The following is a 24,220-nucleotide window of genomic DNA, read 5'->3' as shown; positions in this document are numbered from 1 at the left end:
TTCTCCCCATCCCACCTGAACCGCCCAGTCCCTGTGCCAGCCCCTCAATTTTTTGTGTTTGAAAGCATCCTTTTATATGAGAACCAACTGATAACAATGCTATTGTAAGGAAAGCTAAAAGCCTACTAATAACTTTATAATGGTTTATACAAATGAAAACGCCTGGCATGCTATTAAACTGAGACTTCAAAAGGCAATGAAGTAAAATAAAATATTATTAACATAAAATTGAAAGAAACAAAAAATTCTCTCAGGCACATGAGACTCAGACATGCATCTAATTTTCATTTCCTTTTTAAAAAGTGAGGCAATATCATATTTAAATGTTAAAGGGACTTTATAAGCTAGTGATTACTAGACAAAATTATTTGCTTTTTAGAGTTATTCTTAATTTATTCTTAATTAGACCACATACGTTAAAACAGGGCAAACAGTTAAAACTCAGCAAGGATTTTCTGTGGTTAAAGGTGTGACTGTTTTCACCCTTCAAAACTGTAGTAGTCCTTTGTTTTTTTTAAGTTGTATACTAACGTACCCAATTACTTTTTATATATAACTCAATGGAATCCCTATATATTTTAAAATTTCACTTAAGGTCTTGAGACAAGAGAAGCTTCTACGGGCTCAGATAAGAACAGAATAAATAGCTTCTTAAAGATAGAAACTTTTCTTCATGAAGGACTGTAGTTTACACCCCAACACATAGAAGGCACACAGAAAATGCTACCATTAGGTATAACCGCGGCCCTCTTTTATTAGCCACGTGGTGGTTTTCTCCAGCAAATCCAAACCGCTGTTTTGCCTCTCATGAGCCTTTCATTTTCCAACTCATCGTCCTAAGCACTTACACTTTGGTTGCATAACTATCAATTATACAAGGGTATCACACAACCAAAGTGCAAAAGAGGTTTGTTCCTGTGTTTAGTTCTGGTCAGTAATCAGGACACAATGAACCACTTAGGAAATACGTTTGCCTCTGCAAGCTGGAATCTAGAGGCAAAACTCATCTTTCTCTTTCTTTTCTTTGTTTATAAGCAAATATTTTTAAAAATTGCTCCCCTTATAACATTTGTTTTAAGCAGTTTAAGTTACAAGAATCTATGATTTGTGTGTGTGCTTGTGTGTGTGTGTGTGTGTGTGTGTGTGTGAACCAGGCTATGGATAGTAAAGCCAAAACAGCCTCAAGATGTAGTTTAAAAAATACTTTGAAATTTCTTTAGAAAGCGTTGGTATAAGAGGTAATTTAAAATAAATTAACAAAGAATGTCATGCAGTGGTTAACTTGCAATAATACATTTCTCTTTTAGAGGTTCCTGGAGTTTTTTGTTTGTGGTTGTCACGCTGATAGCAGACGAGATGTTAGTCCCTTTAACTATATTTTAATGGCAATGTATTATAGCATGATTTATCAACATATGGCAGGTGGAAGCTGACACAAATTATAATGAAAATTAAAACAGTCATTTATGCAGCAGGCGATTATCATTTAAGGAACATTTATTTGCAGGCTTTAAAAACGAGGGTTTAGAATCAAATGAATTTAAAATGAAAGTTTTAATGACGGTTACCTTTTTCCTGCAGCCACTCCTCTACGGGCCGGTTATATTTGAAGGGGATTTTCTGTTTTACCATTTGGAAGCGTTCATTATCAGTGTTGCCTTTAAAGTTTAAAAAACAGCTTAAAGAACAATCTGCAAAGTCAATAAACCATTAAAAAACATCCTATTTTGTTGGTTTGTTTTATGAAGTTTTTAGAGATAGATATCAATTTAGCTTTAGTAGAGGTGGAGTTGAAGTCACTCTGACCTTGATTGACAGGTTTGACCTCAAGTTGGTCTTGGCTATGCGGTACTCCATCACATGTCGAAAATGTGGCATGGGATGGGAATCGGTAAGGGGTTTGGCCATTTACGGCAATGGGTTACCTTCACCCTTTTCCACCTCACCCCAGGTACATCTTAATTGGGCCAATGGAGGCAAGAGGATCTCCCTGAGCTCTCAGTACTTCACCTGGCAGATCTGCTTCATAATGAGGGAGGGGACCCTCGGTGTCTTAGTCATGCCTGCTTGAGGCTGGTAAGGGATACCAGAAGCATGGGTCATGTATCCCCTATTCTACACTCAAGTGTCTGTAGCTGCTCTACCTTCTGCCACAGGGGAGACAAAGTAGACAGTTTAAGCTTTGATGATCAAGGGAGTCTCCTTATTCCATGAAGGAGGCCCCCGCATCCCATCACCTAGGTTAAGTAGGTACAGCATTGCACATGGCTCTTGATGTCTCTATACTGTTGTCCATATCTGTGTATCTGTAAATAGCATCTACAGATTTTGAACACCTATGCTTTATTACTACTAATAAATATAGGCTTTACATATTTACCTTTATCTTTCCTTCTTTCTCACTTATCTTCCTGTGAAAGGTCCTTCCTGAACAAGCACCCATTCGTAAACCCTGTCAGGGACACTTCTCCCATGCATGAAATATCTAATTAGTTTCAAACCTCAAACATAATGCATTTAACTGCTGGTATGCTTTCTTCTTCATTTTGTAACCGTTACCAACCCCGGATGGTTTCTATAATTAGAACAGAACTGGAGAATGGTGTTGTGGAAACATACCCCTAAGGAATATGCTTCAAATCACAAAATAATGAAACTGTGCTTTGGGAACTGTTGTATCTCGTCAACCAACCTCAGAGTTATCAAGCAGAAACTACTGAATTCTAATCCATTACTTTTGACTCACAGCCCTATATTAGAACTTAGGGAATCCCATTCTAAATTACCAACATTAAAAGTGAAATCAAAATCTCAAAACAGGTGGCTTGGAAACCGTTTACAAAAAATGTCTTAAAAGCCAGAAAGAATATTAGAACTCAGTATATCATCAGGCCAAGTGCACAGAAGCTTGCCATGGCATTTCAACCTTAGGGCCATCTCCACATAGAAGTTATTACTGGCAGAGTCCACCTGTGAGGAAACAGACACCTGCCTTCCATGAGGGGTAGGATGGGAAAAGCGTGGCAATGTTCAGACATGTCTGCAAGGTTCCCTGTTCATTTCTCCTATGAATGAATAATTATTTTCTCCCCGGAATAAAACAACAACTAAAACCCATGAAAGAGGCAAGTACGGATCTGTTTCCAGCCTACATTATGGGACCCTGAATGGTGGCATAAAGCATAATATATTGACATATCAAAGGATAAAATGCAATGAATGGATAGAATAATAAACAATATTAGATTAGAGTGTATAATTTTAAAAATTTCCTCAAAGTATTATTTGTCACACATAAAAAAGAGGGGTGCACGCTAAGAGAAAAAAATTAAAAGGCAATTTAATTTCTTGGTGTTTCAATAAGGCCAGAGTGAAAGAAGTTAGTTGTATTTTGTAATATAGCTACTGATTAGAGATACATTATTATGATGATCCTCCCTGGTAGATCCGAGTACTCAGCAGCCTATTAACCCAAAATAATCCATTAAACCATGGGTAAAGTTTCATGTCTTCATAGAAAAGGAGCACTTTTTTTGCAAAGAATATATATCTATAACTTACAATCTTACCCTAAAGCAGATAAACATCCCAAAGGAAGCCATGTTCATAAGCTTTGACTTCTTCCAAGTTTTAGCCATGACAGAACAGTATACTCAGAAATGGCAAATGGGTTGTGCCAGATTTATCTTGAATATATTCCATTACTTTGTGTTTTTTGTAACTGTCACTGCTGGCTACAACATTAAGTATATTAATAATCTTTGTTCTACTTCCTGTGCAGTGGATTAGTGAAGTCAATAGCAGATATAAAGCTAAATATGCTTAGTAACATTCAGGGAAAAAGAATAAGTAACCAAAGTTCCAAATTATCAGAGTTCTATATGCACCAAGTTAATGAATTAAGAAGCTGCATTGATTTACTTTCTCCAAATACATAGGGCACTTGCTCCTCCTCTCTATCCATTCCCTTTTTAAAATAAAGCTCCATGAGTAATCATTTGGGGACATGGGATAGGCTTAGAAAAAGGAGAAATGATGTTAGGCAATCAATAAATGGTATGTGGGAGGACAGCATAGCCACAATTCAACATTATACCCTTCAAAAAGTGAAAGCGAGAGAGTCGTTCTTCTCCACCTCAGCTTTAAAGACATTTAGAAAAGAGTTTTAAGTTTTCCACACCAGATTGATAGTATCTGTCACTAAGGATAGTGATCTTGAATACCGTTAAAAGCCGTGAAAGATGGAAGGTCATTTGGAAAACCAAATTGGTTTAAATTGCCACATTAACATTGTTCTTAGTCTCTTTTCATGTTCTTGTTGGTTTTTATTTTAATTTATCTCAAACATTAGAGAGAACTGTTTTAGAAACATGTGCATAAGAATGAGTTCATTTGCCCCGAGCCCCATTTGCTAGAATGATTGAAGAGCAAATAACCTTCTAAATATAAGAAGTCATACACGAGAACTACTCCAAAAGCTGAGTAAGCCTCATCAAATTCATATACATTCATATTAAATCCTTAATAACATTCAGTTGTACACATCATATAGCAACCGATGAGAAAATTTAACAAAGAGTGAAGACCATTCTTCAACAGAAAGTGACACTATCCTCAAGAAAGGGGGGCCTTATGAATAGTAATGTCCTAAAGTCACTGAGAAGAGGCATGTGTGATTTACTAATTAGACAAAAAATGTAATGGGTTCAGTGCTCAACCGTTCTGAGAAATCTTTAAGTTGCACAAAGAGATCTCAAATTGAGAATTCTTAAATTACTTATATGGGTCTGACATTCACCTATGTAGAACTGAATTTTAGAAAAGATATTAGTTACATTTTATTCTACTTAAAGTAAATGTGTGTGTATCCCCATCTAATTTTGATCAGATATTGATATTATTATATCATTGGCCTCCTATGGTTATTTGCACTTGTGCTACTGATTCTATTATCACGTGTTTCAACTCCTGGAGACACATACAACATGCACTGTTGAATTATAAGAATTGTAAAGAGCAGACGGACTACTCGGAGGTGAGATTATCAAGGCCCAACTGGTTCATACACGTAGCTCCCACAGTTACGCAGACAAATTTCATGTTTCTTGCACTTGGGGGAACCCACTTGGGATAAAATGAAAAGAGAACATAAGAAGATAAGACAAGGAAATCAAGTTGATCCTTGAATAGTTCTTAATACATCAGTATCTCCTTATGGTCCCAAAAGAAAATCTGTAATTTGTTGACAGTCCCAAAGAAGGGAAATTCTCTCAATTGAAGAACTGAACGAGAGAAAACTCTCGTATAACAAGGAAAATAGCTTTTATAACAACATTTTTACACTCTATTTGTCCAAACATAAATTCTATTCATTAGACACTACACTGATTTTTCTTAAGAACATAATCAATACAGCATAGGAGCTAAGACCATGGGCTTTAGAGACATACTTGGCTTTGAGTTCTGACTATGTCATTTACTAGCTGTGTGACCTTGTCACTGAGCCTCAGTTTCCCCATTTCCCAATTCACCATAGGGTTTGGCATAGGATAATAAATAGAGCATATGCAAAACCTGGGACCTAAAAAACAGTCAATTTATTTAAACTATTGTCATTGATATGATTCAACTCTTTCCTAATGGAATAACAAAAGCACATTGGTTCCCTGGTATGCTTCCATCCTCTCAGAACTTTATCAGATCCCCATTCAAAAGAAAAGGTGGTAAGGTTCCACGTATGCCCACAACGTTTGTCATTTAAAGATCAACTGATCACAGAAAAGAAAGCATTAAAAATATCTCCTCAATCCCCTCAGTGTTGCTTTTTATATGTCCGTGTCTTCTGAAATATATTCAGCTAATCCCATTTCCAAAACCAAGTGGGTTTGTAAACCCATTGAAAGTAAAAGAACAATTCCGGCATTGACAGTTGTGATTTCTAGGTCCAGCCTCTGGTAATGATATACTGCTGCAAAGTTGAGGAAGGGTGGATTAAAGGTTCTGGCAATTTGCACCAGGCTGGCAGAAAATGCTTTCTCGCAGGTAGACTGTTAATACCATCTGAAATACTGTCAAACACGTGGGCATGCTAAAAGGAATATAGTAATAACATTAATTTTTGTAAACTTAATGCCAGAGGTATTTCTGTATTTTGGTTTGAGTCCTGGAATAAAAGAAGGAAAGTTTTCTTTACTGCTTTGTTGACACTAAAATAAAATAAAAAAAAAAAACAATGAGTATGGGTCTAATGAACAGTCAGAGGATAAATATTATATATTGGAGCCAGAGGCAAAAGAAAATCAATGTGAGTAGGTTTAAGTAGTAGAAATTTTCAGAGGTTTTACAATGCCTCTCTCCACAAAGAACAATTTGTGAGTTTCAAAGCAAATATAAGATACTAAAGGAAAGGGACTGCGGAAACTCTCTGAGCTTGGCTCTGGTCTTATTCCTGGCACTGACCCAGACAAACGCTCTTCGAGTCAGAAAAGGAGGTTAGTATACTACCCAAAGGGCACCTAGAATGTTTGGCCACTTGCAAGTGATGGATGGACCTCAACAAAGAACTAATATCTTATATTTATAAAGTGCCTTTAGACCATGGAGCTCAAAATGCAATTATAAGCACCATTTCATTAATCCTCAACACACCTTTGGGGCTAAAGAAAAAAAAAACCAAAACTATTTATGTTGTGAGCCTTGATCCTTTAGTGTGCCAAGGTAAAGAAATTAATCTCTTGGAGCAGAAAACTGATCAGCTAGGGGAAGTAAATTAATAGATGCAGAGTACAAGGGCATTATTAAGTAAGGGAGCTTCTCCAGACTCACTTAAGTGGTTCTGGGAGCCAGGGAGAACCAGCCTTTGGGAGTCAGGAGATGACTGCCCCTGGAAAGCAGTGTGGATCGCCCAGGCATACCGAGACATGGCTGATGAAGCTCACTGTTCCATGTCTTCTGGATATGTTCACAAATAGACAATCTACATGGACAGACATATTATCATTTCCTTCCTATATCAAAGTCACGGTATTAATCTGCCAAGCAGAGACGGCTCAGACATGAGGGAAAAGAGCAGTGGCTGTGAAGTCAGACACACTTTGGATGCAATCTTACACTAGACATTCACAGGTTCTATAAACTTGGGCAATTTACTTAATCCAGATGCCCCAGTTTCTTCAATTGTTCAAAAATAATGAAGATAATAATGCCTATATTTCTAGACTTTATACAAATTAAACATTATAATCCAGGCAAGGATTTAACTTGGGGAGTAGCAAGAGGCTACAAATAAGGAGTCTTTGATTTATTTTAATTCTCAGGATTTTTCCCTAACATGTGTCTAAGGCTGCATAATAGAAGCTCTTTCTCCCAGTAAACAGTAAAGAGAAGAACCCTCCAGAACCCTTCCAGTCTTAAAGTCTCCATTGAACTCCGGTTTCTGCCTATTTTCTTTCACTGATATCCCTGTACACATTCAGTCCTCCTGTGTGAATACTGGATGGGCTAGAGGATGAGAATGGGAACCACACCAGAGATGTAACCCTGGTGCTTTTCGTCCAGCTAGCCAAGGGATTGGGTCCCTGTTCTTGGACCTTTGTCAAGACTGGATGCAGTGAATTTGTGTGCAAACATGTTACCATTAAACTTCTTCATATCTCAGATCTAAATCACAGTGCCATTTCTGTTCAAATGTTATACTGAAGACCACGAGGCTTGATGCAAGTTAGAACATCCATCACCCATCCCTATCCTTTCCCTGTATTTTGAAGCCATTTTCAACTTTCTTCCTAAAGCTCATTGCTCTTGAAGTTCCTCCTCACTTATCTTCATCAAAAAAGGATAGTTTCCGCTCCTAGAAAGATTTAAAGAGCAAGGTCCAGGTGACTGCAGTATCTTTATTTGCTTTCATAGTTCAAGAGAATATTTCTTAGTAATATCTAAGGAAACTTTCTTTGGTATGATAGGTCTATCTAGCATCTATTAAGAGCCATGTTAAGAAACGACATGCTATAAATTAACAAAACATAAACAGACTATATGATTTGCTTTCTTTCCTCAAATGTTGTCACTATTTTCCTTTTATAATTATTTCAAAAAATGCCTTGAAGTTAGCCTAGTCAATTTCACCCTCTGGATTTTGTCTTGTTCCTTTCTGGTAAACATTTTACATATCTGTGTTGATGTCTCTTTAAGCTTTAGCTTCTTCTATATATAAAATAAAGATTATAATAATAATTTCAACATAGGGTTGTGAGAGTTACCTGAGAAATAAATGTACATGAAGCAGTTTGCACAGTTTGGCACAAAATAAGTGCTCAACATATGATTTATTACTATTGTGATAACAATACTTGATTCACAAGGGTGAAACTTAGTAAGAAGGCAAACTTAACAAGAATTATTTTACTGCACAATTTTTAGTGTCAAATCTTTTTAAATTTCCTTTTCAATATAGAGCCTTAATGTTCAGTCTTCAGCTCTTTGACATAGGATCCCTTCAAGATTCCCACAAGTGACCTTCTTCTTATTGCTTATTTCCTCCTTGTTGCAAAAGCCACCATGTTATTTGGGAGTTCCCTCTTCCCCGTGAGCCATGCATTCCTGCTTGGTCACCCTCTGAGTGACCCTCAGTTCCTCTTCAGTCTTGTTGGTCTCCTTCATTTTTCTGTAGCTACCTTGCTCCCCTCATTCCCCATTCCCCTTTCCTCTCATTCTTCTCAATCAGAGGATATCAAACTCGACATTTTAAAAGCCAGAACACTAAAATATTTGTTTAAACAATTTTGTTCATTCAAATATATATGTGTGGTGTCCCTATCAGGCTCAGAGGAGAGAGAGGAATTTTGGGAAGGCAATCCCAATGGACAAAAAATAGGAACACTTTCATCCTCATGAATAGGAAGATGAAATGAATATCAACATCTCTGATGCTATAATAAACTTTTGCTATAGTTTTTTCTGTTTAGATGTTATGGAATCCTTGGTGTATATAAATTACAGGTCCTTTAGACTAACCCTGAAACTCATGCCTACAGATAAATATATTATGGGGATCTAAAAATAACAATCTTTGTATTGCTTACTATAGGAGACAGTTCTGCGTGTTGTGGGCCCAGCTCCCACTCAGAAAGGCCAGTGGGGAGCGAGGTCCAGCACATAGGACCCACGCCCACGGATAGGTTTTCCCGTGGGGAATCAGGCCTGCATTGTACCTAGGCTGCTATGAGGCTTGCTTTTGCTAAAACTCCCCCACCCTGAACTGAGGCAGCAAATGTTTACTGCAGATCTTTAAAGTAACTTCCTAAAATCTATGCTCAACTTTCCAAGGACAGTGTAACCAGTTTAACCACTTTCCCCTTTATATTTGCAAACATCCTTCCTTTTTTATGTAATTAGCAACATCCTCTCCTTTGTTTTCTGTAACTGCCTAAAGTGAACCTGTGCATAGTAAATGAGGACCATCCTCAATGTAATGTGCCCAGAAAAGCAATAAAAACCTGTCAAGGCAAGGGTCCAGGGGCTCTGGTCTTGAGAGAGTGGCCCTGCTGTCCTTTTTCCTCCACAGGACTCGGTAGTCCATGTGAATTTGTCTGGTCTCAGCCACAACGCACTGATCCCATGGGCCAGGATCCGCATCAGCATACCACTCACCCTTGACCTGGTTATCATAATGGTTTACAACAGTTGTACAAATAACCATATCACAGGCAAGTCACATATTCACATATTAAGCTTGTTTTTAAAACTCAAGATAGTTTCCAATTAAATTGCTTTCCTGAGAATTTGGGCCATACTGCATTCATGCAATACAATTTATGAACTTCAAAGCAGGCCTTTAATTACATCCTATTAAATTTAGTCTTTTTTGTTTCATAACAGCATTCCAATGTGATAAGAAAATGCTTAATTGTAGGTCTTTTGTTTCTTTTAGAAGATATCATTCTTAGCTTTGTGTCATCTGACAATTTGATAAGCATATCTTTTGTGCATTCATTCCAGACCCTGAAAAATTTACAAAATAGGATGATTATGCGGTGGCTTTAAAAAGTTTTAAAAAATTCCTTGAAACTCCTCTCTGTAAGTGTGATTTGCCAACCTTGAATGTGGGCTGGACTTGGTGACTTAATTCTAAAGAATAGATTACAGTGGAAGTGACCGTGTGTGATTTTAGATCAAAAAAGGCCCTGTGACTTCCTCTTTTCCCTTTTCATTTCCTCTCCCTCTCTGTCTCTGTCTCTCTCTTTCTTTCTCTCTGTCATCAGCTCACTCTGGGAAGCTGGTGTTATAGCATAAGGACACTTAAAAGCCCCACAGAAAGACCTACATATCAAGCAACTGAGGCCAGCAGCCCCCCCAGGCCTCAATGAGCCTTGATACAACAGAAGCTCAAGTTGATATCGTGACTTCAGCTCATCAGACACCTTAATTCAGGGCCACTCAACTCCACTGTTATCAAATCCTGACCTACAGAAAACTGAAATAATAAATGTTTGTTGTTTTTTAAGCCACTAAAGTTTGGGGTAACTTGTTATAGAGCAATAGACGCAGAATAACTACAGAGTTTCATGTGAGTTTTCATTTCAACCAGAGGCAGACCTCCCTAACATGCTTGCCATAGCTCTCCTGAAATTATAGCCTTTCAGGAAAATAAAGAGATACTATATTTATAACATTCTTATCAGTGCTAATGCTATCTAAAAAGAATTTAGGTTGTGTTGATGAGCCCATGTTAGCCCTAAGCCATTGTCAGAATCTTTGTTAAATTTGATTTTAAAAATTTTTATTTTTCAATTATAGTTTATATTCGATATTATTCTGTGTTAGTTTCAGGTGATTAAATGTATACCAACTTATCTGTCAAATGAAATACTTAGGAATTTTCATATATCAGTCCTAAGTTTAAGGGATCCATCTTTTTATATAATATACAGTTTAAGACAATTTTCTAAACTAGTTCTGAATTCTGACTGACCCCCATAATAATTTCTGAGTGAATATTAAGAGGGGCTTCAAGTTCAAATTCCTTAAGCACCTTGGGAAATTATTTATCTATTATGTGGAGATTTGAGCTCCTTTGGAAACCTTGATTACCTTATCCTCACCTTTTTGGAGGGCTGAAATTTCCTGTTTATTTTTTGTTGGCACCAGATTTTACAATCTAAAGGAACTTCTCTTTGCTGGAGAACCTACCAGTTACAGATGAAGATGTGGGGTTGGGGGAGGGGTGGGATGAGTGGGGATCCAGATAACCAGTGAGGTCCCTTTTTGGCAAGTGTGTTTTTTTGCATTTTAGAATGAAAAAGCAGTTTATGCAAGTAGGGTTCAGTGGAAGTTACACTTTATGTTTTGAGAGGAGTCTACAATTTTAAGGTTAAGGAGACTTTAAAAGTCATGTAAGAAATATATTTCCCTTACTTGAATGTTTTGCAAACTTCCACTTACAACATCATTAGAAATAAGACTCAGCATAAGTAAGCATCAGTGAGTGTATATCTTGAAGACCACCTTCCCCCAAAATATTAATTAAAATTGGCTGCACTCCTACTTGTTTGTTTATGTTTCATTCATTTTTTCAAAGAAAATGAACCAGCTGGCAGCCATGAATCATTTTAGTGCAAGATTCGGAGGTCGGGTTTACACTACTGCAGTGTGATACAGGAATCAGAATTTTCCCAGGGAAGAAATAACCTCAGGAAGTGCAGTCCTTGTGGTGTGTCTTGAATTCATACAATGCCTCGTTGACTCTGCTTGGCAAATTAATTCAAATTGATTTGTTTGTGAGAACTGCGGTACAGCCTCAAATATGGCTACAAAAAAAAAAAGAAAAATGATAAACAACCATGTACTGAGCTCAGAGAAGATGTCTAGAGAAACGGAGTGTGGGGCTGTTTTTATAACTTAACTGTCTTTGTTCAAAACAAACAAGTAAATAAATAAATGGCAGAACATAGACCATAAATATAAAACACGTCTTATAAACAATACTGATACATCATTAATACCCCAACACAAAGGCATATAAAGTATTTGAAAGCATCAGAATGGAATAAAATTTTAAAAAATTTTAAATGGACATTGAATATTTTTTAAAAAGTAATTAACTCAATGTAAGGCAAAATAATAAGACATACTTAGAAAAATTAAAAATAAAAAGGTGCCTGTGTATATGGCAGGAGAGCCAAGATGAATTCTAGAATGTCATGTCTTAAAGAAAAACAAATAAAAGTCACTAGATTTTATTTTCAGTCTGAGGCCTAAATTTAGGATTGAGAGCACGAAGATTTAAGAGGGAAACAGAATTATAGCAGCCAGAGCCTTTCCCAAGTTCTCTGCCAATGTGTTAAATTGCAAAATAGCTACACTCCCATTCCAAATCCCTTGCTCCTATGCCATAGGACTTTGTCACTCGCAGCATCACAGGTTGTCTGTTTTCCAACCCCTTCATTTGGGGTTGGTTCTGAGACTGACTTTGTTCGGCACAGGGGGTATTAGCAAAGGAGATGTAAGCAGAGTTCTGAACAGCCCTTGCACGTGGGTGTTTGCCCTCTTGTGGTGCTAAAGCCTGAGGTTGACCCGTGTAGGTCAGGTTTGGCTCCTGGAAGACAGAGACCACATGCAGGGACCAATAGCCATCCAAGCTAGCTCAGCCATCCCAGCTGAAGCCCCAGGTATGTGAGGTCATCAGATTATCCAGTTCCACCCAAGCCAGGCTAGAACAGAAAAACCACCCACATGATGCACAGACCTATGAGCCAATAAATAATAGAGTTTTGGAGTGGCTTGATATGCATCAGTCATTAAACGACAGAGCCAGGAAGTGGGTAAATCCAGGAAGGATGGGGAAGATGAGACTAGGTACATGAAGCACCCTGCACCCTGTTGTGTGAGGGTTTCCATCAAGGACCAACAGGAGGGGGCAATGCGCTCAGCTACTACCTGTGGAGTCAAAGGAGCTTGTATGGTGAAGGTGTTAAGTCCTGGGTGTCTGCCTGAGTGGTGACAGGGCCCCTGTTACCCACGTCAGCCTCTTCCTCATTCTAAAGAGAGAATGATCAAATCCAAGGGAAAGGATGCAATAACACAGCTCCTGAGACAAGAAGGTAAAATCAAGGCTGAGGGAGTTGGGACAGGGCAGGAAAACTACAGAAGGATCCATAATTCTCTGATCCCCAGTTTCAGACTTAGGCTAGGGGCAGGGAGGGAGCATGGTGAGGGTTGACTCCATAGGCAATAAAGAGTAGCACTAATAAGGGGCTGGGGAGCTAGTGATCTGATCCCCCTTTTATCACTATTCAAATGAGGGATGGACAGAAGATTGGTAAGAAGGGTAGGCTGGGCTTGTTATTAAGACATTCTGAAACTATAACCCTCACTCCACTAAGGGATTTGTTTGTTTTTTACATTCAACATTCTTTTGTATTTGTTTCTGGTGTACAGTATAGTAGTTAGATAATTATATACTTTGCGAAGTGCCCCCCTGATATTTTAGTACTCATTTGACACCACACCTAGTTATTACAATATTAATGACTATATTCCCTCTGTTGTACTTTACATTCCCATGACTATTCTGTAACTACCAAAGTGTACTTCTTAATCCCTTCATCCTTTTCACCCATTGCCCCTCTATCCCTTCCCTCTGACAACCATCACTGTGTTCTATGTATCTATGAGTCTGTTTTGTTTGCTCATTTATATTGTTCTTTAGATCCCACAGGTCAGTGAAATCACGTGGTGTTTGTCTTTCTCTCTCTGACTGATTTCACTGGCATAATACCCTCTAGGTTCATCTATATCATCACAAATGATAAGATTCTATTCTTTTTCATAGCCAAGTAGTACTTCAACAATGGATTTTTGAAATGATCCCATGGTGTACCTAGGTTGATTTCCTTCACTCTGTCGATCAACCCTACCATGTAAAGCCAAATCAAACATTCTGTGTTCTTACAGGGTATGAATAATCACTGGCCAAAAATAGCCTTACTTAGGCTTGACATTGAAGGGTATTCTCCATCACCTTCCCACTAATATAAAACAATGAAAACAAAGCAAAACACTAGATTGAAGACCAAAACCAGACAGAAACCTTTTCCATCTTACAACCTTAGCTCTTAAAATGCAGGCATTGCCTTTTCAACCTCTTATAAAATTTATGGATTAGCAAAAAGCTGTCTTTATAAACTTACTGAGTATAGAAGTCATTTTCCTAGGGCTTAATAGCTGGTATCAGAATTACATTACTTTAGCATGTGGATGGCAGATGGACTCTAGGGAAAGCATCAACATCCAGGGAACTAAAGGGTTTAATAAGGAGTTTATGTCGTAACTCAAATATTAGTTCATATTATAAATGTGATGACCAGAATAACATTTTTTTTTAAATGAGGGCTTTTAAAAACCACTTTTAAGAAAGTGGTTAATGACTATCCACATATTTTAAACATTTACCTGGTAAAGGTAAACATTACCTTTAAACATTTAAACTAGACTCTAGACTCTACTAGACTCACCTAGACTCTACTATCCTGCATTGAATATTAGTTCTTGTGGGCATGTGTTCTTTATAGGGATTTATAATCTCCTTAGAAACAAGATTTGTTTTTTTAACAGGTTTACACTATACTGTGTCCACAGTATTTCCCTCAACACTCGATGACACTAATCACTGCCACACCTTGAGTGCTCAAGAATATTTATGAATTGATGACAATTGCTACCTCCAACAGAGGCAGGGTCTTGGCTCCAACAAATTACTAAATTATTAGCTATGAATGCTTAGATGATTACTGAGGTTCTTATAACTTCTGAAAACCTACAAATTGAAACACAAATAAAACATTAATGATTCTTATTTTATGCATTTAATATAAGACCTTCAAAGCATATTACTAAATCTTTGCTATGTGAGGAATAGATTTAAGGATCTGTAGGCTATTTTAAAGTTAAATACATTTATCTGTACTGGGACAAATGCAATATTGTTATAGCTATCCCTTATGTGTGCATATTCTGTATAGAAATAGAGATACTTCATAAATATTTAAAAAGAAAGAATTTTTTTCATGTTCTCCATAGAATCTTTCATCCTCCAATAAGAAACACCTCCTATATATCTATACAAAAATAAATAACCAGGATTTAAAAATGATTCATAATAATTTCAAATGACATTGCTAATAATAATGGAGTTGAACAAAAATATTTAAAGAAAAACCAAATACAGGAACTAGACAGATCAATTTTCTCAGTGGAATAAAGGCAAAGTCTACCATCTGTAACATTTCAAATTATACTCATCAAATTAGAGTTGTTCATATTGTGTAGAAATTTCCAAACCAACCGTGGAAATGGACCAGATGACCTGGTATTTTCACCTAGTATTTTCTAATTGCTAGGTTCCTTTGAATTTCACCCTTTCAGAAACCCACTTTTATCTTTTATCTTTACAATACTGATCCAAAAGATTTTAAAAAGGCCTTTGAGTGACTCAATTTGCCTACTCAAGATCATGCCATCTCTATTGATGCATCACTGCTGGCTCGTCAAAGAGTATTCAGAACTTCAGTAAGTGTGCAGTGCAATTCGACAGGAATGAGTCAAGTGAGAGGAGAGCATGCAGTTCTCTTGCTTTTATGTTTTCATTTCTGATTATCAGGGATAGTGGTTTCTATAATCATACTGGAATCCTAGCAAGTTTTTAGAATTCTAAACAGGAGTTGAAGTTTCCCATCTAACTAAGGATACTGTCCAAAGATTTAGATTTTTCCAAAGACTTACTTCTGTGTGAAACTCAAAAAGGAAACCTATATAATTTTATTATTCAATATAATTCCAATAAATTTAATTTTTAAAAAAACTGAAAAAAGGAGAACCTAGACACAGTGAGTAGTAAAGAAATGTGTAGATTTCCTGCTTACTTATCCTCTTGGATTAATATGTTCTAATTGTATGTATAAAGGTTCAATTCCTATTATTCGGTTTCTAGGCTTACAGAGATGGATGCTTAAAATACTTTTAGAGAAGTACTTGAATGGTTTCTGTTGACAAAGGAATGTAGATGCCAGGGTTGCTTCTGTCCCTAGAGGTCAGCTGTGTCAATTGTGATTTCAGCTGGTATTACACTTCCAAAAAGGTACACTAATTAGTGCTCGAACTCTCGAGCCCTCCAGTCAACAGCTTGCTTGTTCACATTGTTGCTGTGCGGGGAGTGGCATAAATCAAGGAATCAAAGGCAGAAGAGAGAGGAACAAAGTACACTTGTATTGATTGTTCTATTTAACCAGAAAAAATGAAAGCAACTGTAACCTGACAGAATGATGCAGCTATACAATTATGCAGCCGCCGAATGAGCTGGATCCACCGGTTACAAAGTTCATCAATGTTTGGGCTGATGTATTCTTTGAAGACATCTGTAACTACCAGTGCACTCCAACCAGACTGCTAGAAAGGTAGGCCTGGAACAAGTGATAAATTGCATACAACTACTGAGAATTAAAAAAAAAAAAAAAAAACTACTGAGGTTAGAAATAAGACTAGAGAATTGTCGTGGGGTTTTGGAATCAGGCTTGGTCAGGACTCTGAGTCCACCTGTTGGCATAGCACTTCACTCAGTTCAACTGACTTATTTCAAGACCAGATCTGTTAAAAGTATTTCAAAATTCCCTTTATAGACCCACTTGGAGATCAAAATTCTCTACGGTCATAGTGGTAGAAAGTTACAAAATGAAGCAAGACTATTAGATTGCACTTGCTTTATCTCCTCTAGGAGACCTCAATTGCTCCCCGAAAACAATATATTCTTTTCCATGTATTACCTTTAGTTTTACTTCTCCTGAAAGTCCAGCTCTATCCTTACCACACAGAAAATTTAGTAACAGATCCAGCTATTCATTTTGAAAGTCTAAAAGCATTTGTTTCTATTTCAGTTTGTACTTCACTTATATAAATTCCTATTTTATTTGCAACAGCATCTCACAACAGTTTCATATAGGTTTAAAAAGTATTTCTAAACCTTGCCTGTCTGAGATTTTAGATATACTTTTACTTTCCATTTATATTTATGTTCAATTTATATTTAGTTTTTCTGAAACTTTTGTGGGTGCCTAAATGTTCTCCTTCCTCCCTTTTATCATTTTGTCCAAGTACACTGAGAAATCTATCCTTTGAGACCTACAGTGAGTGATGTCAACAATGTAAAATATTTTAATAAAATCAGATTTGCTTTAACAAAAAAAATTTCCCAGTAAAATCTTAGAAGTTATTCATGGTGTCACAATTTATAAATGTAAGTCGTGACACCATAAAAGTCCTAGAGGAGAACATAGGCAGGGAAATTTCATATATTCCACACAGCAATATTTTTACCAATATGTCCCCTAGAGCAAGAGATATAAAGGAAAGAATAAACAAATGGGACTACATCAAATTAAAAAGCTTCTACACAGCTAAAGTAAACATGAGCAAAATGAAGAGGGAACCAACTGTATGGGAAAATATGTTTGCCAATGATATCTCGGACAAGGGTTTGATCTCCAAAATGTATAAAGAACTCACATGACTCTACTCCAGGAAGACAAACCAACTAAAAATGGGCAAAGGACATGAACAGACACTTCTCCAAGAGGACATACACAGGGCCAAGAGACATATGAAAGGATGCTCAGCATCACTAGCCATCAGAGAGATGAAAATTAAAACCACAGTGAGATACCACTTCACAGCAGTCAGAATGGCCATTATAAACAAATCAACAGACAACAAGTGCTGGAGAGGTTGTGGAGAAAAGGGAACCCCAGTACACTGTTGATGGGAATGCAGACTGGTGCAGCCACTGTGGAAAACAGTATGGAATTTCCTAAAAAAACTAAAAATGGAACTGCCTTTTGACCCAGCAATTCCACTGCTGGGATTATACCCTAAGAATCCTGAAACACCAATTGAAAAGAACCTATACACCCCAATGTTCACAGAAGCATTATTTATAATAGCCAAGTCCTGGAAACAGCCTAAGTGCTCACCAGTAAATGAGTGGATGAAGAAACTGTGGTACATTTACACAATGGAATACTATGCAGTAGAAAGAAAGAAGGAACTCCTACCCTTCATGACAGCATGGATGGAGCTGGAGAGCTTTATGCTAAGTAAAATAAGCCAGGCAGTGAAAGACAAATACCATGTGATCTCACCTATAAGTGGAACCTAATCAACAAAACAAGCAAGCAAAATATAACCAGAGACATTGAAATTAAGAACAAACTGACAGTAACCAGAGGGGAGGTGGGAGGGGATAATGGGGGGGGGGGAGAGGGAAGGGTTGTCAAGGAACATGTATAAAGGACACATGGACAAAGCCAAAGGGTGGAAGGACCAAGGGTGGGAGGTGGGGTATGTGGGGCAGAGGAGAGTGGTAGGGAGAAAATGGAGACAACTGTACTTGAACAACAATTAAAAAAATGTTTATTTTAAACTTGTGAATGCTTGTATATATACACACACCTGTAAAAACTCATAACCTGGTTCCTGTTCCTTTAATACATAGGGGAACAGATTCTAAAATCTCTAAAATTCATCAGTGGGACGAGGGTGAGTCACATGTAAGGAAACTCCACCCTCACAATGGCAGACCAGTGACGAGAATGGACTAGACACTGAAGCAGGAAGTGCCCAACCACAGGTCAGAGACAGCTAATACTGAGAAATGAAGAGGATGTTCCCCAAGACTTAGTAGACAGGTATATCAGGGAGCTGGTAGAAGGAAACAGAAATGCTAAAAGTCAGCTCGCATCCATATGCAGAAGGGCAGAGGATAGGCTAGGGCAGCTGAGCCAGTGGCTAATAAAAACCTGTGAATTCCAAAGAAAAGTATGTTAACTTCCCTAAGGAGAGAAGAAGAAAAGTTTACTTGGGACCACCACAGCTCTTAGTTACTAAGTAGAAGTAGCAGAACTAGAAAACGAGTAATGTTTACTGTTTGTTATTTTCAAATCTTGCTTGAGCAATGTGTGGCATAACATAAATAAAGGTGGGACTGAACCTCTGTCTTTGGTGTTCAGTTAGGAAATGTGTATGTAGGGCTGCGTTTGTTTATTTAAGCATGGGTAAATGGATTGCCTGTCTCATTTATGCATTTCCTTCTCCTGAATTAACCTCAAGCTTAGTGGGTCTAGGCTAGTCTACTTAGCAGAACTATTGCATGTGTCTCTGGGACTCACCTCCATAGAGATTATCTTGCTCCCTTTATTCTAAGCAGAGATGAGACAATCCACAAAATAAAGTTGATGGATCAGTAAAAACAGAGCTATGGGGTTCAAAATACGTACAATCTAGATCAAGGGGCTACACCACGGGAAAAATCTGACTCATCCAGTTTCTTTTTGTAAATTGTCTTATTAGAATGCAGCCATGCCCATTCATTTATGTATTGTGCATGGATATGTTTGCACTAACAGAGTTAAATAATTGCAGCAAAGACCTTATAGCTTGAAAAGCTTATAATATCTATAACTTGACTCTTCAGAAAAAGTGTTCTCCAAATAAAGACATCAGGGTCTCTGTGCCTATATTCAAATCCAAGTTGGCTCTATCACCCACTAGTTGTATGATACCGGAAAGTGTATCATACCTGTGAGACCAGTTGCTTTACCTGTGAGACTCAGTTTTCTCATCTCTAAAATGGGAATAATAATGAAATCCCTTTCTCTAGGATGCTGTGAGATTCAACAGGGTAATCCATGAGTCCAGCACAAAATAAATACCATATTAGTGCTACCTATTATCAGTCAATATTCCCCTAGAACCCTTTATGCAAAGGTATGCTTGATTATCCTCACTCCCTCCTCCAGGATATACAGCTCTCAGACATTTGTAGGCATTTGGAATGAAGATTTCACCACTGAACTCTGAGAAAACCACATTTCTATACTGTGATTGAAATGAGAACCAATCTAGTTTAATTAAACACTGAGGCTGGCAGTTGTGCATTGGGCAGAAGCACAGTTCTAGCACATGTTTACTAATGTGATCACAGCATGCGCTGCACGCACTGGGATGTGGGAAACAATAGCAAATTTGCATGCGGATTTAGATCTGCCAACCAAATGAATTTGAGCTCTATATACACCACGCAAACCGGAGTGCTTCTGAGAATGGATGGAAAGTGGGTAACCAGAAAGGAGAGGGGTGGAGGAATTGTAAATCTGTATAGAATCCCAGTGTTCATACTTTCTGGCCCTGTGACTGCAACATGTGTGCTCACACTCCCTGCGCCTTGGTGTATTCGTCTGTAAAAGAGGGAGATTAATATACTTTTCCCAACACCGTTGGGAAGATTACATTGAGTGAAATAATGTATGAACAATGCCTACTCATTAGTTCCCTCAGTGTAAAAGGCGTGGGTTGTCATGTCACAGTTTATGATTGTACGTGTCTACATAGGGGAACAGAGTTTGTTAGCATTGTCCTAGAGAGCCCAAGGTCACAGCTCAATTTCAGGCTCCAACAGGCATTTACGTGTGCCTCTGAACCCAGCTCTCACCTGCATAAAAGCACCTCCTTGCCCTCTTTGGGGCTGAGGTAAAGTGTAGTCGAGTGCACTGGATGGGGCATTAGGTTTGCCCTCCAGGTAATACAGGCTTGAGGTCCAGGTCTTCACGTACTGGCTTATGACCCTGAGGAACTTACAAGCTTCCATATTCCCATTTTATAAAATGATGATAAAAAGAGTTTCTAACATTTAGGCCTATTGGCAAGATTTAATATAAGAACTCAGTGCAGTACCTTGCACTTAATAACTGTACAACAAAACTTAAGTATTAAAACTACCTTGTTTGTGTATATGCATTTCTCTTCTACTAGAAGGTAAGATCCTTGTGGGCAGGGGCTGTGTTTTATTTTCCATCATATGCCCATCACCAGCATGGATTCACGTGTAAAGTAGATTTTGAATAAATAGTTGTCGAATGGTGAATGAATGGATGCATAAGGAGATCAGTTCACTCAAACCAAAACTTCCTTGATGGGGATAGATTAATGACATTTTTAACATATAAAAAGCAACACCAGTTAGTAACAAGATTTCTAAAACGTTTCTGCTTTTTGAAAGTGCAATAAAATTGCTTTTGTTGACCCATTGTCAATTGTTTTTATCATTTCTTTTGACATAACATTTAACTTTTGGCTTGAATTGTTGTTTTCCACTTATGTGTCTAGTCCCCATGTGTTCTCATGCAGCACTGAATATCAACCATGGCATTTGGCAAACCCTTCCATCGAGGCCCACACAGAGCATCAGGGACACACTACAAGGTTAGAGCTGTACCATGAGAAAAAGAAATGCATTTCATGGAGCAACTGTGAACCTCACTGGGAATCTAATCCAGTGCACATAAACTCCATGAACTGAAGCTCGGCAATGCCTCTTTGTCCTTGACTCATTCTCTCCATCCTCCTCTGACTGACCCCCACCTCATGCCCCCTTCTTCAGCCTGCTCAGGTATCGACAGGGATTTTAGAGGAGTAGAAAGTCTTTATCTCTCTGAGATGAGCTGCAATATGATTACAATCTATTGAGTGATTTACAGTTTCATTACCCTCCGTGCTTTATAGAATTATAAAGGACGTACTGTATGTGAATGTATATTATTATTATTGGATATCTATGTACCACCTTTCTCTGAGAAGCTAAATGTTCTTTTTAGACTTTAAGTAGCCAGAGGGGCCCTGCAACCTTGTGCAAGATTTTAACCGAAGCGACTGAAACTGAAAAACTTCTCCTGTAAATAAAGCTGTGCTCTCGCGTGGGCACTGGGACATTGCTGGTTATTTAATTTCAGGGCAGAGGGAAGGCAGCATAGGAGACTCACATTTTTTGGTTGGGATAATAATTCTAGATTTTCATAACTAAAGACAAATTCTGAGTAACGGAATTTTTATTTACTACCTAAACTGGAGCTTCTTTCTGACAATAAGGCAAAAATACTTATAATTCACATAGACTAGCTTTGAAATTATGTAACATTTGATTGTTTTAATTTCAATGAATTTGTGTAATTACAGTTGTCTTACATAGAGTGAGAGGGTATCAGTGTTCTTCTGTTACACTATCTCAAATGAGTATAATATTAAAATTACATAAAAGGTGACCACTCTATATTTCAAATCTTGAAAACATTATTCCATGGATTTGGCTTCATATAAATATGCTTGTTATTCATAGAAATTGAAAAATCTGTTTCCTTAAATAGTAGCCCAACTTCAGACTAATGTAAGTTTTCTGAGCACATTTAAGGATGCCTGGGCTAAGCTATCATGTTTGGTATGTTAGGTGTATTAAATGCATTTTTTAAGATACAGTATTTTCAACTTGATGGTGGGTTTATCAAGATGTGACCCCAGTATAAGTCAAGAAGCATCTGTATTTAACTTGTAAGATGCAAAGCTATTTACCTTGTGGCTGGAAATTCACAGAAGGGAAAGGTTTGCCTGGTAAAATAATTTAAAAAATAATACTAAGCACCCTCTCATGGCTCTCCCGTCCTCCATGCGAGACTGTTAAACATTAACATAGATTTTCATCTAATAAAGGTCATCCCCTCTGCTTAGACAGGGTGCTGGCAGGTCAAGTGGGATCATGTAAGGCAAGAGGTTGGCAAAGTCCTCAAAGGTCTAACTGATGGTGTGGAGGAAGGCAGACGCCATAAATGCTCAGTGAAGTGCTGGCTCCTAACTTGGCAGAAATTAGAGATTCAACTGGAGAGAAAAATTCTAAATTGTCCAGATTTGGGTTCAGACCAGAATTTCTGGAGCATGCAAGTGTCCAGGGTACCAAAGGAAATCTATGGAAGGGGCAGAAAGCTACTAAAACCTAGGGCTGCTAAGTCAGGTGGTCTTAGGTTGAAATAGCAGCATTTCCAATCGCTCTGTGAGCCAGGTAAGTCCCTAAGATCTCTGGAAGCGTTCCTAGTCTGCAGTGTGAGAATACAACAAATATCGACTCAAGGGTTATATCAAGGCTTAATAAGATTGTACATGAAGTGGGAGTGTGTAGTAAATGCCCAACAGAGGGCAGCCATCACCGTCCGGATAAACTGGCTGAGAGATGGCGGCATCTACCATTTTCTCCATCCCTGGGATGACTACCCCATGGATTGAGTGGTGTTATGACCCCAGTGATTGTGTGATGACAAAATACATTAGATGAATTCAGAAGGTAAATGAGAGTAAATGCCCATTATTTTATGAATGATGTAAATGAAAAGTTACATCATGTAAAACAGGTAAAAAGAAATAAGAGAAAGTATTTTATATTCTGGTTTTACGTTGCCCAGTACCAGCCACCTGTCTCATAGCACCAACCTGAGACTTGAATGAGAAAATGCATTTAAATCCCTCAGTGCCTAGGACACAATACTTGCACAGTGAAAACAAACCTTGAGGGCCTCGGTCACACCAGCCGCATTGTGAGTGTGGCTACATGTGGTTAGTGGCTACTGTATTGAGTAACACAGTCTGAAAGAAGAAAAAAAGACATTTTAGTTCTCAAACTCAGCTGCATATGAAGTCACCAGGGGATTTTTTTAAATGTTAATGCCTGGAGCAGTACTTCTCAAATTATCCTGTGCACACGCATCACTTGGGTATCTTGTTAAAATGCAGATTCTGATTCAGTGACTGGAGGACGGGGCAGAGAGTCTACATTTTTGAGAAACTCTCACAAAAGGTGCTGCTGCTGATGATGATGATCCATGGACCACATCCCAGACCATTTGCATTAGATGACCTAGGATGGGGGCCTGAGCACCCACAGTTTTTCAAAGTTACAAGGAGAATCTTATCTGCAACCAAGTTAAAGAACACAGCTGCACACACACACACACACACATGTAATCTACTGAAAAGACTTCAAAACATTTTTTTCATCAAAGAACAACCCCAGCAACTTGAAAGTCCTTTGGAAATACAAAGTCACCTACTTGTGAACCCTAATTCATTCCTGACAAATAAGAAAGAACAGCTATGTAACAGTGCAAATATTTGAGATGTTTTGACTGATTAATGGACATGTTTCGTGACAGAATGCTGGCAGAACTTATTCATAAGATGACTTTAAAATGTGCACCTTGCAACATTCAACACATTCATTAAGTAAGCCTCCCCGCAGTCGCCAATACTTCTCTGCAGTCTCAGAAGCCACGTGCAACTATGGCTGTTCTCCTTGCTTGTG

General features: G+C 37.9%; 1 protein-coding gene across 1 annotated transcript in view; it reads right to left on the bottom strand.

The window, feature by feature from the left end:
* The window catches only part of NRXN3 (neurexin 3), a 1,484,332-nt gene that overhangs the window by 144,024 nt on the left and 1,316,088 nt on the right, over positions 1-24,220 (bottom strand). The window contains 1 exon segment of the mRNA XM_045201758.2: positions 1,569-1,658. Coding sequence (XP_045057693.2) covers positions 1,569-1,658 — 90 coding nt within the window.

Source organism: Desmodus rotundus, chromosome 7 (assembly GCF_022682495.2).
Source record: "Desmodus rotundus isolate HL8 chromosome 7, HLdesRot8A.1, whole genome shotgun sequence".
Lineage (NCBI taxonomy): Eukaryota > Metazoa > Chordata > Mammalia > Chiroptera > Phyllostomidae > Desmodus > Desmodus rotundus.
This window is presented reverse-complemented; position numbering and strand designations above follow the sequence as displayed.